Genomic DNA, 14,768 nt, shown 5'->3' with positions numbered 1-14,768 from the left:
GTGCTGGGTAGCACCTAAAAGACTGCAGCCTCTTCAACCAGCTGGGATTAGGGATCTCAGGGACTACCACCCTCCTAAGTATAGGTTATCAATCGTATCAAAAAAACAGAAGAAACCAATATAGGAACTCACCAACCGATGCAAGGTGCACGACCTATTTCTTCTGGACTTGGAGAAGAAAAAAGATCCAAATGTGTATGAAAGAGTTGAGGTCCGCAGCTCTTGCTCGTAATAAAAAGTATATTTTATTCCATTATTTTAAAATTTGGCAAAGAACACCATGACAAAAAAGTGAAAAAGAAAGAAAATACAAAAAGTGAAAAATAAAAACGTAAATATCACATCTCTGGCTTAGCCAAGCCAGAGATGTGATATTTACGTTTTTATTTTTCACTTTTTGTATTTTCTTTCTTTTTCACTTTTTTGTCATGGTGTTCTTTGCCAAATTTTAAAATAATGGAATAAAATATACTTTTTATTACGAGCAAGAGCTGCGGACCTCAACTCTTTCATACACAATAGGTTATCAATATTGTAATCCCAGAATACCCCCAAATAGGTTCTGTTCATATTTATAAATAGGTTACTTGGTATAAGATTACAAAGACAAAATAGTAGAATGTTGTCTGCCAAAGTAGAAAGATTAACACTTTCTAAACCCCATACAGTCTTGTGTCAACTATTGCATGACAGAATCCTATCTAGCTAGTAAATAAATATAATGCCTGCAGGGTATACATCTCAGGCGCACATAAATGGCTTATAATATACAACTAGGACGTGAATTGTGCTCTATTTTTCATATCATAACTTTTGTAATGGAACATTTGGACTGGTTTATTATTTCATCAGTCAAAAGGTTTCGGATTAGTAAGGTTCTCATGTTGCACAAACATATTGGTTCTCCCATTGCACTACAGGATAGGAATGCTCGTAACTGAAATTTTGGTTTCTATGTACGATCCAAAAATAACGTCTGAGGTTTTTCAGGAGGGCAATGTATTGAGAATCAAGCATCCTGAACGTAGAATTATTTGCCCATTAAGATCCTGCATGCCGCGTTTCTCTCCGCACAGAAGTGTGTAATGTTTTTAGAATGGAAAAATACAGTAAATCAAACCATATTTTCCTTTTCTGTTTGGAGTGCTGACAAATTAGACCTATCACATACCAGGATCGCAGACATGATGATTTATTCTCCAAAATCTCAATATATACAGAAAACTTCATGCAAAACACATGTTAAATATATATGAACATGTTTTAATAGAGCACTTATAAAGCCCTATTTAGAGCTTTTGCGTAAAATAATATTTCAGATGTCTGGTAAAAATATATGTATTAACCCACTCAGCAACGACAGTAACATTACCTAAACACACAGCAAGAGCAGTTATATGCAATAAACCTAAAGCATCAACCAAAACAAAAGTAATCGCTGTCAGAGAGGGCCTTTCATCACCGTCACCAACTCCATTTCTTTACATTCTTTAATCGGAGCCGCTCCACTGATTCTGGCGCAGTTCTAATTTTTTCTCTAGCACCCATCGATTCAAAAGGTGGGCCGTCCCTGCATGTCTGCTCCAACTCAGGACCACCCACCTGACAGTAAGGAGACTAAACAAGCATATTGGGTCCTGAAACTAACAGAGCCGATTGCTCCGGAATGGTGGGATCTAGAGAAAACCAGTTCATGAATTGTGTCTGGTATTGCATCTTACCTCTATTGAAGTGATCTCTATGGCTATAGCCCCACGGGTCGTAAACGCTGCAATTTGCCTGCAGTGGAAATGCCGTGGGAAAAATTGCGGCATTTTACAGTAACTGCAAAGTGGATGGGATTCATGCAAATCCCATGCCCACTTTGTGTTTAAAATCACAGCGCGGACACGTACGGTTTTGGAAATCGCAGCATGTCAATTAAATCTACGGAAATGCCGGTGGATTTTCCGTAGATATAATTGTGACAGACAGTCAGCGGTGGAAAACTCAGCGAACTTTCTGTTCAAAGTGCTGCGGGAAGAACTGCAATGCATTCCCGCCGTGGGCCTTAGTCTATTGAAGTCTTCTCTTTTATTGTAATCCTGTCTTAACTGTAATATAACTGAGATGCATTTAAACAGAATACTATGATGGGCATTCAGCAGTGTTATCTATAGAGGTCTTCTCTTTTATTGTAATACTGTCATAACTGTGATATGTAAAAGAGGTGCATTTTAAAATAATACTAAAGATAGTAAATGCACAAAAAATAAATATTTCAGCACCTCTTCCATTAATCTCTACTTCACTCTGATCTTATTTTTACCTCTCTTCATTTCTAGCATTTATCTTAGTGACTATGGTATAAATCCAAGCATTTGACAAAGACACAGGGTTTACATACGGTACTCATTTTTCTCTGCAGATGGTTGGCCAAATATATCAAAGTGAGTTAATGCAAGAGTTGAATTGTAGGGATCCTCTTGTGTCCTTTATTTTAGAACTGATATTTATATCCTAAAACAGATTAGACCGAGTAGAACGGGTACAAGTCGCTGTGACTATGACTACATTTAGTCTTGGAATTTATTTCATGTCCTAGTCCAGCACACATCGCATGTCGTACCTGCTCGATATGGGAGTATTTTCCAATGGGCTGTCAATTCTGTAGCAGCTCATCACTCATATGACACAGCAGGGGGTGAAGGCAAATTGCAAGCAGAGACAATGTGATTAGTTGATCAGATTTAGAGCAGCGAGGAAGGATTCCCTAGGAGACTTCTCATTAACGGAGATAGATGAAAATGATCTCACTTTAGGGTGAAATGTCAAACGTTGCATGTTCGGCAGGTGTAGGTAGCAATGTTCTCAGAGAGGAGCACAGCCATTAGTATTCTAGTCCTGTTCTCCGTACAATGTATTGCTAAGCAACTCTTGGGTTTATCTGACCCCAGTTCATGTAACCAACTGTGTCTCAACATGCCTTGTTGGTTAAAAGTTTAGAGAGAAGACATCTCACACTAGAAACTAATTTACCCAGTGGAGACTAAATCAATCTCTCCGGAGCAACCGGTATTCTCCGACTGATCCTAATATATGCCCATAACAGCTTCACCATGTAAAGACATTGTGACAAGTGTGTCTTAGACTTTGGTCTTTGGAGACAAGTTAACCCCTCACCTACCAGATGTCCTGCTTTCCTCTAATTAAAAGCATGGCCATTGCATTATTTGTCATGATGGTTGTCATTAGAAATACTGCAAGGCTGACATATTCTGTCTCCTGTGCGGTGATTTTTAGCAGCGGATGCAGAAACACAAGGTTTATGGGATGATCTGAAATGAATTACGGCCCTGTCAACGGCATGACAGTTAGTTTACGATTAACTCATTTGGACATCATTAGACAAACACCACTTCAATGAGGACATGGTGTGAACTACCTTCCTGAGAGCACAACACCGAGCAGACAAGCTCAGCATAAAAGAGACCAAGTGATTTACTGCTCACTCCAGATAACCTCAAAGTATATGGAGCATCCTCTGCATGTCAGGCCTGGGGAAGGGGTTATCTTCCAAACAGCAATAGTGACCCATCTCTACACAGTGTGAACCCTATTAAGGTAATAAAAGATGTATTATAGCCCAGTAAAGATTGCCCAGAAGCTTCTCTAATCGCCGTCAAACATATTACAGTAATAAAAGACAAAATCCACTTGGGATTTACTAGTCATATTGTGGGGAAGAAAACAAGTCTATAGAAAAACAAGTAAATACTAAGAAACTATAAAGGTGTATAGTGTTGTTCTTGTCAACTGTCTATTCCAAAACTTAGTTACAGCGAGGGATTTTCTAGTTAAAGTCATTCAATTCAACCAAGTTTGGAGGTAACTTTTAACATAAAATAGTTCTGATCCTCATCTACGTCTACAAAAACCATCTGTATTGGGAGGGTTTGGGTTAGGTTTATTAGATTGTGTGACCAAAATGTTTGATCAATTTTGTATTGCTTATCAAAATTAAAAATAAAAACCAACATAAAAACATATACTACACAAAATAGAATGAATCCATACAGACGATGCATACAATTAGTAAGTAGTGGTAGTGTAAGTGCTGGTACCCTAATAATATGCAATATACGTGATACATAAGGGCTAATTATTCGAGTGTGTAAGTATAGAACCCTTATTATACCAGCTACATCTCCTCTGTACACAAGGAACGCCCACTTGGCTATTCACAGGTTATTTGTATACAGCACGCTAGAGTTTACAAACTGATTTTATCAGCATTGCTTATTCAGAAAATGAAGGTAAGGACATTGTGAGAGAGTGAAGGGTGTAGTCTGGGAAGACAAGTATATTCCAGCCAGGCACCTAAGGGGTGTATGGCGATACCCAAAACAGGGAGGTCAGCTGACTAATCAGGCCCTAATAACAGTGTGAAGACTAGCAGGGTGGCTCCAAAGCAGGTACTGTGACACCTGTTGTTGTTGCCAAGGTGGGAGACTGGTAGCCAGTCTCCTGTATAGTCAGGGAAAAGTTTCCTTACATTTAAGTTAGTTTCTCAGCCGAGAAGGGTTTTGTTTTGCTTATCCTGTGGCTTTGCAAAAGCAATGTATGCGTCACATGTGAATAAAGCCTGAACCTGTGTGCAATCCAGTGTCTGTGTCCCTGTTTCCTGCACTGCTACAAGCATCTACCTGAGTGATTCCCCACAACTTATTTGGAAGGACAATTTAGTCCCCATAGCAGAGGTGTCAGAAACTCCCACAATGTTGATCCATGAAGTTCAGTATGATGGTTGTTGAGTAGACAGCGGACAGTTATTGGCATTGACTTATACACACTATACTACAACATGGAAGCTCAGCAGAGTCAAACAGGTAAGTCTGTAAGTAGAGCAGGATAGGGGCATTTTATTTATTTGTAATGACTACATAAATCACCACTAATGCCCCCCGTCAATGGCAGTTGCTTCGTCTACCCATGTCAATGGCAGTTGCTCCGTCTACCCAAGTCAATGGCAGTTGCTCCGTCTACTCTTGTCAATGACATGTGGCTCCATCCATCCCTTCATCTCAGCCCTGACATCACTAAAATTACAGTAGTAGAATCAGAACAGGTCCCAATACAGGATGAATAACTCTCCTGTCTGTGTTCAAACATCAGAAAGCAAAATGTTCTCTTTCCATTTAAAGATATTTACCTAAACCTTCAAAAATCCTTTAAGGATATTACGAGCAAATTAAAATTTTTATTCTTAGGTGAAATTATACCTTCCTCTGGTACTGGCTGTTATCACCATTAACCTGTAAAACTGCCTCGGATAAGATTTCAGTCGTCTCATACCCCTCCTCCCTCATCAAACTTATCCTCATTTCACCTGTCAGTCCCCTGAAGTAGATTTGTCGAAGCTGAGGAAACAAACAGCAGAGTCATCCATGTGAACGATGCCTTAATTACACATGGTAGGCGACAAATGAAACTGTGACTGTGCTGTAAACTGTGTATAAACTGCACCATTTATCTCAAAAACTATTTTTGTCCTTACAGGAACAGCTATAAACAACATTTTCTTAAGCAATCAAAATTTAGTACTTTAACCAGCAGGAAGAGCAAACAGTATTACAATGTAAAAACATCACAGCAGTTTTTAAAGGCAGATTATCTGAGAAGATCATAATTTAGGTTGATGAGCAGTAATTGTTACAATAGACAACTGTAGCAGCCATTATCACAGCCTGTATCCAGGGCACTAAAGGAGGCGTTACTGCCAGGGACCCAGGAAAAAGCTTTAAATGGGGCCACTGTCTTCCTATCAAATGCTACTCACTTGTCCTGTTATATAAGACCCCACTAAATGGATTTCATAGGATAAATTCCCCTGTTCAATTCCAGGAACCCAATAAATATGCAGATGTGGAAGAGATAAGGCTGAGTAAGTCCAAGAGTACCCAGCATGGGGCCCATATATTACATGTGGCAGCCATTACTGGGCGACAATTCTACGTATCTCATCAATTATAAGAGGTCACCAGAAATAACCCCCAATCTTCTATGTAACATTGATGTTCATACTATCTAAACACACTACAATATTACTAGGCATGAACATAACTTACAGGACTACAGACATAGCAGCTACTATGGGACCCAACATCTAGCTAATTTCCACTGTCACCTAGAGTGACATCACTGTGTTTATTATCCTTGTACGGTCACATGACTGTGTGCTTTATCCCGGTACTGTGACATCACTGTGTTTGTTATCCCCGGTCTGTGACATCACTGTCTGCATTATCTTTGTACTGTGACATCACTGTCTATATTATCCCTTTACTGTGGCAGCCACTGTGCATGATCCCTGTGCTATGACATTACTGTGTGTATTATCTCTGTACTGTGATATCAAAGTGATTATTATCTATACAGGCAAAATGTATATAGGGCTAGCAGGGAGAGAATATCCCAGGGACAGCTTAGAATTATCACTGTATGCTTTAATACATATAGCCTTGAATCCACTTATTTACCCCACCAGTGCTACTATTTAGGCTGTCGTTGATTTTGCACGCCAGCTTCATTTAGCTTTGACGGCATACTATAGGGTTTCTCACTCCGATGCAGGATAAGGCCACCATGGACCCTGCACACTGGCTTCTTCCAGGCTAAGATTCCAGCAGAGTATTGCTTCTTTGGCAGTTTTTTCATATTGTTGAGACCTTTAGTGCTAATATATTTGGGACGCACAAATTTCTGTGTACTGCCCTATATAATACAGAGGTGCTGTGCTTGATATCTCTGCTGTGAAGATCTGCATACAACTGCCAAAACAGTAGAATGAGTGCCTAGATGAATTTGGTGTATATACAGTCATACACATCAGTATTCAGCTAACTATGGTCAACCACTTGGTGCAACACATATTTTGCTGCTGATTACTTTTATTGCTGGTGACCATTTATATTTCGAGATCTCCAATAGAATTACTTATCGGGCATTATTTTAGCATTATAGCCTGCAGTCATGTCATGCATCATCACTATGCTTTTATATCCCTGTGCTGTGACATCGCTGTGTGCATTATCTGCACTATAAAATAACTGTATGTGTTAACCTTGTGTCTAAAGGAGATTAAAATAATCAAAGACTTTTCGTTCTGAACTTGTGGGACCCCATGTTTACAAATTTTGCTATGGGGCCCCATGGTTACTAGTTACGCCCCTGTTACCAGGGTTAGACTGGCTCTCCAAGGGATCCTGCAAGGAATTAAGAATCAGCCAAAATCCATTAAGCATGGTGGTATAACATATATCTATGTACAGTATATCATTGTAGTCTTGAGCTGAAGAATAATGGAGCAGATTTATCAATTTAATCACCCAACAACTAGTGCAACTGCATTGGAAAGACGGTTGAACACCATGTTTACTAAGTGCAAAATGTTGTCAGCAAATGAATACTTATGGGCCTGTAAATAAACTCATATTCAGTTTATCAACTCCACCACAATCGTTTTAAGGCCGGGGGCCCCATGTAGCGTAAAGGTTGCAATTTTACAGTACCTGAAAAGTGGAAGGGATTCTGGCTAATCCCATCCACACATTCTAATCATGTTAAATGCTATCCTATACAATTGTACTCGACCATGATCTGTAAGCGACCATCGATTTTATATTATCGGTTCGTAATGAAATATTTACATGAACTATAATAAAAAGTGGCAACCTGTAAGAGAAGAAGTAGATGCATCACAACCTGCTAAGGGAAGACAAATTGCATGTTCACGTTGCAAAACTGGGTAAAAAAATCAGTTCTAAGGACCCAAGCATACTCTCAGGGAAATACTGCCTGAAAATCTAGTAAAAGTACCTTGTTATGAGGGTGGTAAAAATGGGTGGACCCCAACTCCATTATGACAGGCCAGGCTTTGGGCGATGTGCCAGTTGTAATAGCCTTTAAATGAGGTGTGATACTTTCACACGGGGTTCCCAGCCTGGTATAGAAGCAGGTGGAGGTCGCCTGTAAGAGCCGCACCACTGACATGGACATTGTTTGATGTGTGCTGCCAGGCAGCTGGCAGATAAGGAAGCTTTGTGTTCAGGCCTAGACGGACAGACAGAGGAGTTTTGTTGATGGCTTTACTTATGTGAAAACAAGTAGTGGTGAATATAAAGCTGTCTGGGCTCAGTTACATGAGAACTGCAGCTGTAGACGGACTCGTGTGCCCACTACTCTGAACCTATTGATCGTGTCACCATCTATATATACAGTACGTAAGGTGCGTGCTGAGGTATCTCAAAGAACATTGATGCACAACCTCTCCATCAGACTATCTCTTTGTCAAGACCAACCCTGAACTATGTATTTTGAGTTCCCTTGTAAATGGCTTTAAGGTCCTTTCACATATTGTGGAGTTACACAGACTTTACCCCAAAAGTCACATCAAGTCTAAAGCCAATCTACCTGTAATGTACGTAAATGGGGTGTGGGATCAAAAAACATCTAAGTGTAAAAAATATCTGATCTAATGCTAAACCTTATCCTTATTAATCTGCACATCTGTATCAGATACCTAAGTATTAGCCTCCAATTTCTGCCATGAATCCGCTAGTAAATCTATGACGGATTTCCCCTATGCAAATTTGACATCTATAAACATTACTTTGTTTATGTTCCTATCAAACAGAAAAAAACTGAAAGAAGAAGTGCAGATGTGAACACGGCCTAAGGTGGTCGTTCAGAGAGGTTTTACGGTGTTAAGCAGACAGTGTAAACCATTGAAATGACTACCAGGCAGCATTAAATGAACAACAAGAAATCTTTCCATGAAGCGGCTTGGCACAGGGCATAAATAAGTTCCAGGAAGATGGTGAAAAGATATCCGTAAATGTGTCAAGAAGAAAAACACTTGCTTAAAATCAAGTCTTGGCGATATAGATGTGGTTATTAAAGCTATAGACACTTTTAGAGGTCCCAGCTGACTGTCACTGTTTGGCACCATCACACATATCGCACATATTTCTCTAATATACTGAAGTTCAGATGTTAATTTCATCGTAAAAACTATAAAAAACAATAAATGTAAAAGTAATGTATTATTTTGCATTCTTGCTGCTATCTTATGTATATCTCATATGATTAATGGCATAACATTGGGTTTGATAGCAATATTTACGTGTTCCTATATTACGTGCAGGGTCTAGTTAGATGTCACTTTAATCTATCATGAGCAAACATAACAATCCTATACTTACAACAGAGGTATGTTTAGTTCTGTCCATTAACATGGTTACAAAGATTGGAAGGTAAATACAACTAAATTACTGCTATTTTGTAACAATTTGTCTGCGACAATTTTGTCCCAATTCCTTGTTTTCTTCCTCAATTCCAGCATAAAGCTATAAAATGACAAATACATCGAAAATGTGTTTCTATTCCATGTGATAGAACATCCTGTAATGTTGACAGAATTTTAGGTAGAAGTTTTAATAAAAAGAGAAATGTGACATTATATGAGCTGTCTGGAGGCCCGGCGCAATAATATGTTATTTTACACGTCTCTAAATTGCACACAGCAAACAGTTTAGAAATCTGACTATTTTCATCAAATTGTCAGAAATCGTGATGCAAAATGACTTTGTTTGTTAAGTTTTCCTATGAAAAAAATAACAAGCATTAGTTGAGACAAAGGCTGGATTTGTGGTCATTTTTATTCCTCATATCATATTCTTGGATCTAGCCAATATTCTAAGATGTTATTCATACACTGCAGTTTTGGACAGCTTTCAGTACCCCAAACCAGATTTGCATCACAGAAGAAGTAAAAGTAAATCTTCTCCATATTTTGGACCTAGTCTCAGACCCAATACTAGCTGCACCCAACAAAAATACATTCAGAAACGGTGCTGTGTGAATGAAGCCTGAAGGTTATCTGGATAAGTCATGGAACACAATAATGGAAATATGTAAAAATTCAGCACTAATAATCAGAATGTAACTGGGCCGCAATGCAAAATTTCTAATGGAGCCCCTATCTACCTATATTGAATGTTAGTGTACTTTATATGGCAGAGGGGTCTTTGGGTCCAGGGCCTAGTAGCATCTGCTATCTCTGTATTACCTTAATGGGGTTGTCCAGAATAACAATTTAAAAAAACAAACAAACAAACAAAAATATAACCCATACTCACTTGTCCCTGATTCTCCAGTGTCTGGTCCTGCTGCTCCGGTGACTCTTCTAATGGAAGTCCTTGTTGCACATGACCGCTGAGGGCAATCAGCTAAGGAAAGGGACACGGGATGTCACGAGTAGTGATGTCCTGTGTCCTTTCTTTAAGCCGCTAACTGGCCTCAGTGGTCACATGAATGAGACGTAAGAGTGCATTGTGGACTTCCACCAAAACAAGACAGTGGAGCAGCAGGACCGCAACATGCTGAGAAACACTGGAGCACAAAACAAGTAGTTTGGCGCTCATTTAAAGGGGCCTTTCACCTGACCTGGTACAATTCTGTATGGTAGTGAACAATCATTATGTGATCGCGCCTTGTCATTAGGTTTGCATATTGTTTTTAGGCCATTAAAAGATACAATTGGCCAACAAGCCAGTATTTCCTCTAATGTCTGCTGACTGCATAACCTTTTACATGAGTAGTTCTATGAAAGCTAATTCACAATCACTGCCTCATGTAAAAGGCTCTTTAGGGTACGTTCACATGGCGGATGTTGAAGAGGAATTCCTCTTTATTTTCCCACAACAGGATGCCTATGGCTTTCCACTGCTGACTAGGCCCAGAGGAAGCAGAAATCCAGTATCTAAAATACAGAAATCCAGTATCTGACTGTACCTATAGATTAATAGAAGCTGTTCTGGTGACAGACTCCCTTTAAGATGACATCTTGTAGCTAGTCCAACAGGGTTACTGTATATTCAGCACAACTGCTTGAATTGGAGAGACTCTGGAAGAATACAGCAAGTGGGCTTAATATACAGAAACCGTTTAATTACTTTTATGGTAATATTAGGTGATGTGCATTACTTGTATGTATTTATGGCATGAGCATCAAGCAGAAGGATGTCCACAAGTTTCTTATCCAGGTGATAGATGGCACACTACTAGCACATTATTTTAGCAATCTTTGTGTCCATGCAGTAATTTGAGTTGTATAGGATTATTCAGTTCTTACCCAACTCTGTTCATATTCCAGAAATCGTCCTGCCACATCCTCACTTTCATACATCGAGAAGCCTTCCCGCTTTGCCTGCTGATACTCCATCCGTAGCTGCTGGATACGGTCTACATTCCCAGATGTAGGGTGGCCACTAAAAAATAAAACCAAGGCATAAAATGCATATTTATAACCAGCCTTGTTGAAAGGTACTTCTTGCTCCAATGCAAATTGTTAATGTTTACAGACATTATTTGCAATGAAGCCTGTTACCATCTGGATGTTGAATAATGCTTATATTAGGAGTTTAACTGCTGCGGAATAAAAATGAGTATTTCAGACAATGAAAATATTCCTTAGCTTATCTATAAATGTGATGGTCATGAATATTCAGTATTATGCAAACAATGGTGCAAATAGCATTCCCACTGCCCAAAAGCAATAACAATCCTGGGTGAGCAGAGACAAAAAATTATAAATCTTCATAGAAGTCAACACCTGCACGGAAGCAGTTTCTTCATGCACAGAAAACAGATTTTGCTGTAGTCTCCAAAGAAATAGGAATAAAAAAAACATCCCATTTCCCTGCAGGAAGCAGCAGAGGAGAATCATCTATCTTTTATTTGCTGCTCCCCGGTTAGATTTCATCATTCGTATACACCCGGCTTTTACATAATAACCTTTTCCAACCCACAACTAACCAGTATTGTGTTCACATCCTAAACTCTTCCAAATGTCACACAGTAGAATATAGATGGAGATGATATTGTTCTTCCAAGCCATTGGAAGTAATATACCGAGGATTCTGTCACTGGCAAAAGGATTAAAGGGAAGGTTGACAGCAGTATGACACGATAACCTGCAAAATCCATAACCTGAAACACAACAGTAATGAGTGACTAAAAAAGTGCTAGTCTCAGATAGTACATAGGCTCTAGACACTCTGTTCTCTACTCAAGACATGCTTTATGCCTTGACGTGTGAAGAGTACACTGGCTGTCTATTATTATGCATCAGAACAGCGGTAAAAAATGTATAGGGTGTGTAAACACATAGATATACCTTATATACCTTGTCCCTATATACATGTACTGCCACTGGGCTTCCCCAACAATGGCTTGTAAGCCCCAAAATATTTAAGATAGTTGACCGGCTCCACTCAAACCCCTATACCCCTGCTAACCACTTATCAGGTCCACGTAACCATCCATGATCATGCAGTAATGCTCAAGATCAGTACATAGTGGCAACCAAAAAAAAAGTTTCACAAAATGTAATGATTGTCTTTTTCCATTTCAATCTTCTTCTCTCCTCGATGACGAGTATTTGGCAATTTTGTACATGTCACGTAACTTTTTTCAGTCAATTCCATGGTAGGAGGTACACCAGGAGATATATCATCTGCAGGGACTCAATTTATATGCATCACGTACATTTGACAAAATCCACTGGTGACAGTGGATCTCTGAACACACTGAGCCATGTGGTGGTGTGTCCTACTTGATGATCAGAGTCTATGGAACCAATCTGTATCTACAGGCCTCTGAGATATAAAACACGGGGCCTTTACTATTCCAAAAAAAACCTTAACTGCACAGTGTGGCCCCAGCTACTAGACCCTTCACAAATCTCATCCTCAAACATGTCTATGTAGCCCATCAGAAAGAAAAAAGAACAGAGAAATACTTGATTCACTAAACTCCTACTAAAGAGTTTGGGTTTTATTTGCCTTGGATGGGTCTGATGTGAGTGGTATACTACATACATCCAGCAGTAGACCTGTCCTGTGTGGCCTTAGCCAGGGGTTGGCCACTTTCAGACCAAAATTGACAAACAAATGTACAATAAAAAGATATACAATTTTCCAATATACTTTCTGCATCAATTCCTCACAGTTTTCTAGATTTTGGCTCGCTGTCATTCATTCTGTTACTTCTAGGGGATAAAACTCTGACCATGGTCATGTGATTTACGGTCCATGGTCATGTGATGAGCACACAGGTGCACGACTGATTACCAGGCAGATGTCTGATTATTGTGCTGTGACTATAACGAGCGGCACCTGTGTGCTCATCACATGACCATGGACGGTAAATCACATGACCATGGTCAGAGTTTTATCCACTAGAAGTAACAGAATGAACTCCCAATTTTTTTTCACTATTTTCCTCCTCTAAAACCTAGGTGCCTCTTATAGTCCAAAAAATATGGTAATACTAAATGTTTCTCTGTCTGATGGACTTTTCTCCCCCTCCCCTCTCCATAGACTTCTATTGTACAGATTTGATTAGTGACAGAAAGAGGCAAATAAATGAAGAAACAGGCACATTTCTTATATAAAGTATATTACAAAGTTTGTTATTTTCATCTGAACTATATATTTATGGGGAAAAAAAAAGTTTGGTTATGTTTTAAAGAGTTTTGTGAATCAATGCTGGGGTTATGTCCTTTATCATACAGTCCATACATCTATGCTTTCCTCACCATACACAGCACGCTCCTGGATCTGTAGCTATCCACAAATCTGCATAATAAACAGAGAATGGCACTGTAGCTATTTAAATGCTGGAACTTCATTTTAATACTTTCATAAACATGTGGTGGACTGAACCTTTTTAGGGATCTCCACCAATATGTTGAGTGAGCTTTATTCGATGTGGCAGATGTAATCTGAAGTCATTTACATTTATAGTAGAACAATGACTGACTGCATCTTTAAAAGGCCAGACTGGCCGAAATTAAATACAAAATCACATTATTACCAAAGATAAACAATAATACCTTTATATTCTGCTTTATCACTTGCAGAAGATACTGTATAACTATTCATATTGTCTGCAGTATAGAACCAGAGGACAAGACATCGGATGTCAGATAAGGTCAGCTTCCCAGAGTTAAAGGGCTTTCCGGGCATTAAAAAAATGGATGAGCTATTGTTAGTATAGGTCATGAATAGAGATGAGCGAACACTAAAATGTTCGAGGTTCGAAATTCGATTCGAACAGCCGCTCAATGTTCGTGTGTTCGAACGGGTTTCGAACCCCATTATAGTCTATGGGGAACAGATACTCGTTAAGGGGGAAACCCAAATCCGTGTCTGGAGGGTCACCAAGTCCACTATGACACCCCAGGAAATGATGCCAACACCTCTGGAATCACACTGGGACAGCAGGGGAAGCATGTCTGGGGGCATCTAACACACCAAAGACCCTCTATTACCCCAACATCACAGCCTAACAACTACACACTTTACACACTCAATACCACCTCTCTGACAGTAGGAAAACACCTTGAAACATGTGTATTTGGCACTTGCAGTGAGGAGAGCTTGTCACCAGCAGTGAATTTGGCCCTTGTAGTAAGTTGAGGTTGGCACCAACATTTGTTTTGAAAATCAGGGTGGATTGAGCCTCTAACCAGCAGAGTTTGGGCAAATTCATGGTGGAGGGAGCCTCTAAAAACCCCAGTTTGGACCAATTCATGGTGGAGGGAGACTCTAAAAACCCCAGTTTGGACCAATTCATGGTGGAGGGAGCCTCTAAAAACCCCAGTTTGGACCAATTCATGGTGGAGGGAGCCTCTAACCAGCCCAGTTTGGGCAAATTCATGGTGG

The 14,768-nt window shown here is 39.5% G+C and overlaps 1 protein-coding gene across 1 annotated transcript in view; it reads right to left on the bottom strand.

The window, feature by feature from the left end:
• Positions 1-14,768, bottom strand: part of PARD3B (par-3 family cell polarity regulator beta) — a 799,946-nt gene that overhangs the window by 155,006 nt on the left and 630,172 nt on the right. The window contains exon 21 of the mRNA XM_075284374.1: positions 11,174-11,309. Coding sequence (XP_075140475.1) covers positions 11,174-11,309 — 136 coding nt within the window. The remainder of the gene's footprint in view (positions 1-11,173; positions 11,310-14,768) is intronic.

The sequence above is a fragment of the Leptodactylus fuscus genome, chromosome 8 (genome assembly GCF_031893055.1).
Source record: "Leptodactylus fuscus isolate aLepFus1 chromosome 8, aLepFus1.hap2, whole genome shotgun sequence".
In the NCBI taxonomy this organism is placed as follows: Eukaryota; Metazoa; Chordata; class Amphibia; order Anura; family Leptodactylidae; genus Leptodactylus; species Leptodactylus fuscus.
The sequence above is the reverse complement of the archived record's forward strand: the minus strand, read 5'-3'. Positions and strand labels throughout refer to the sequence as shown.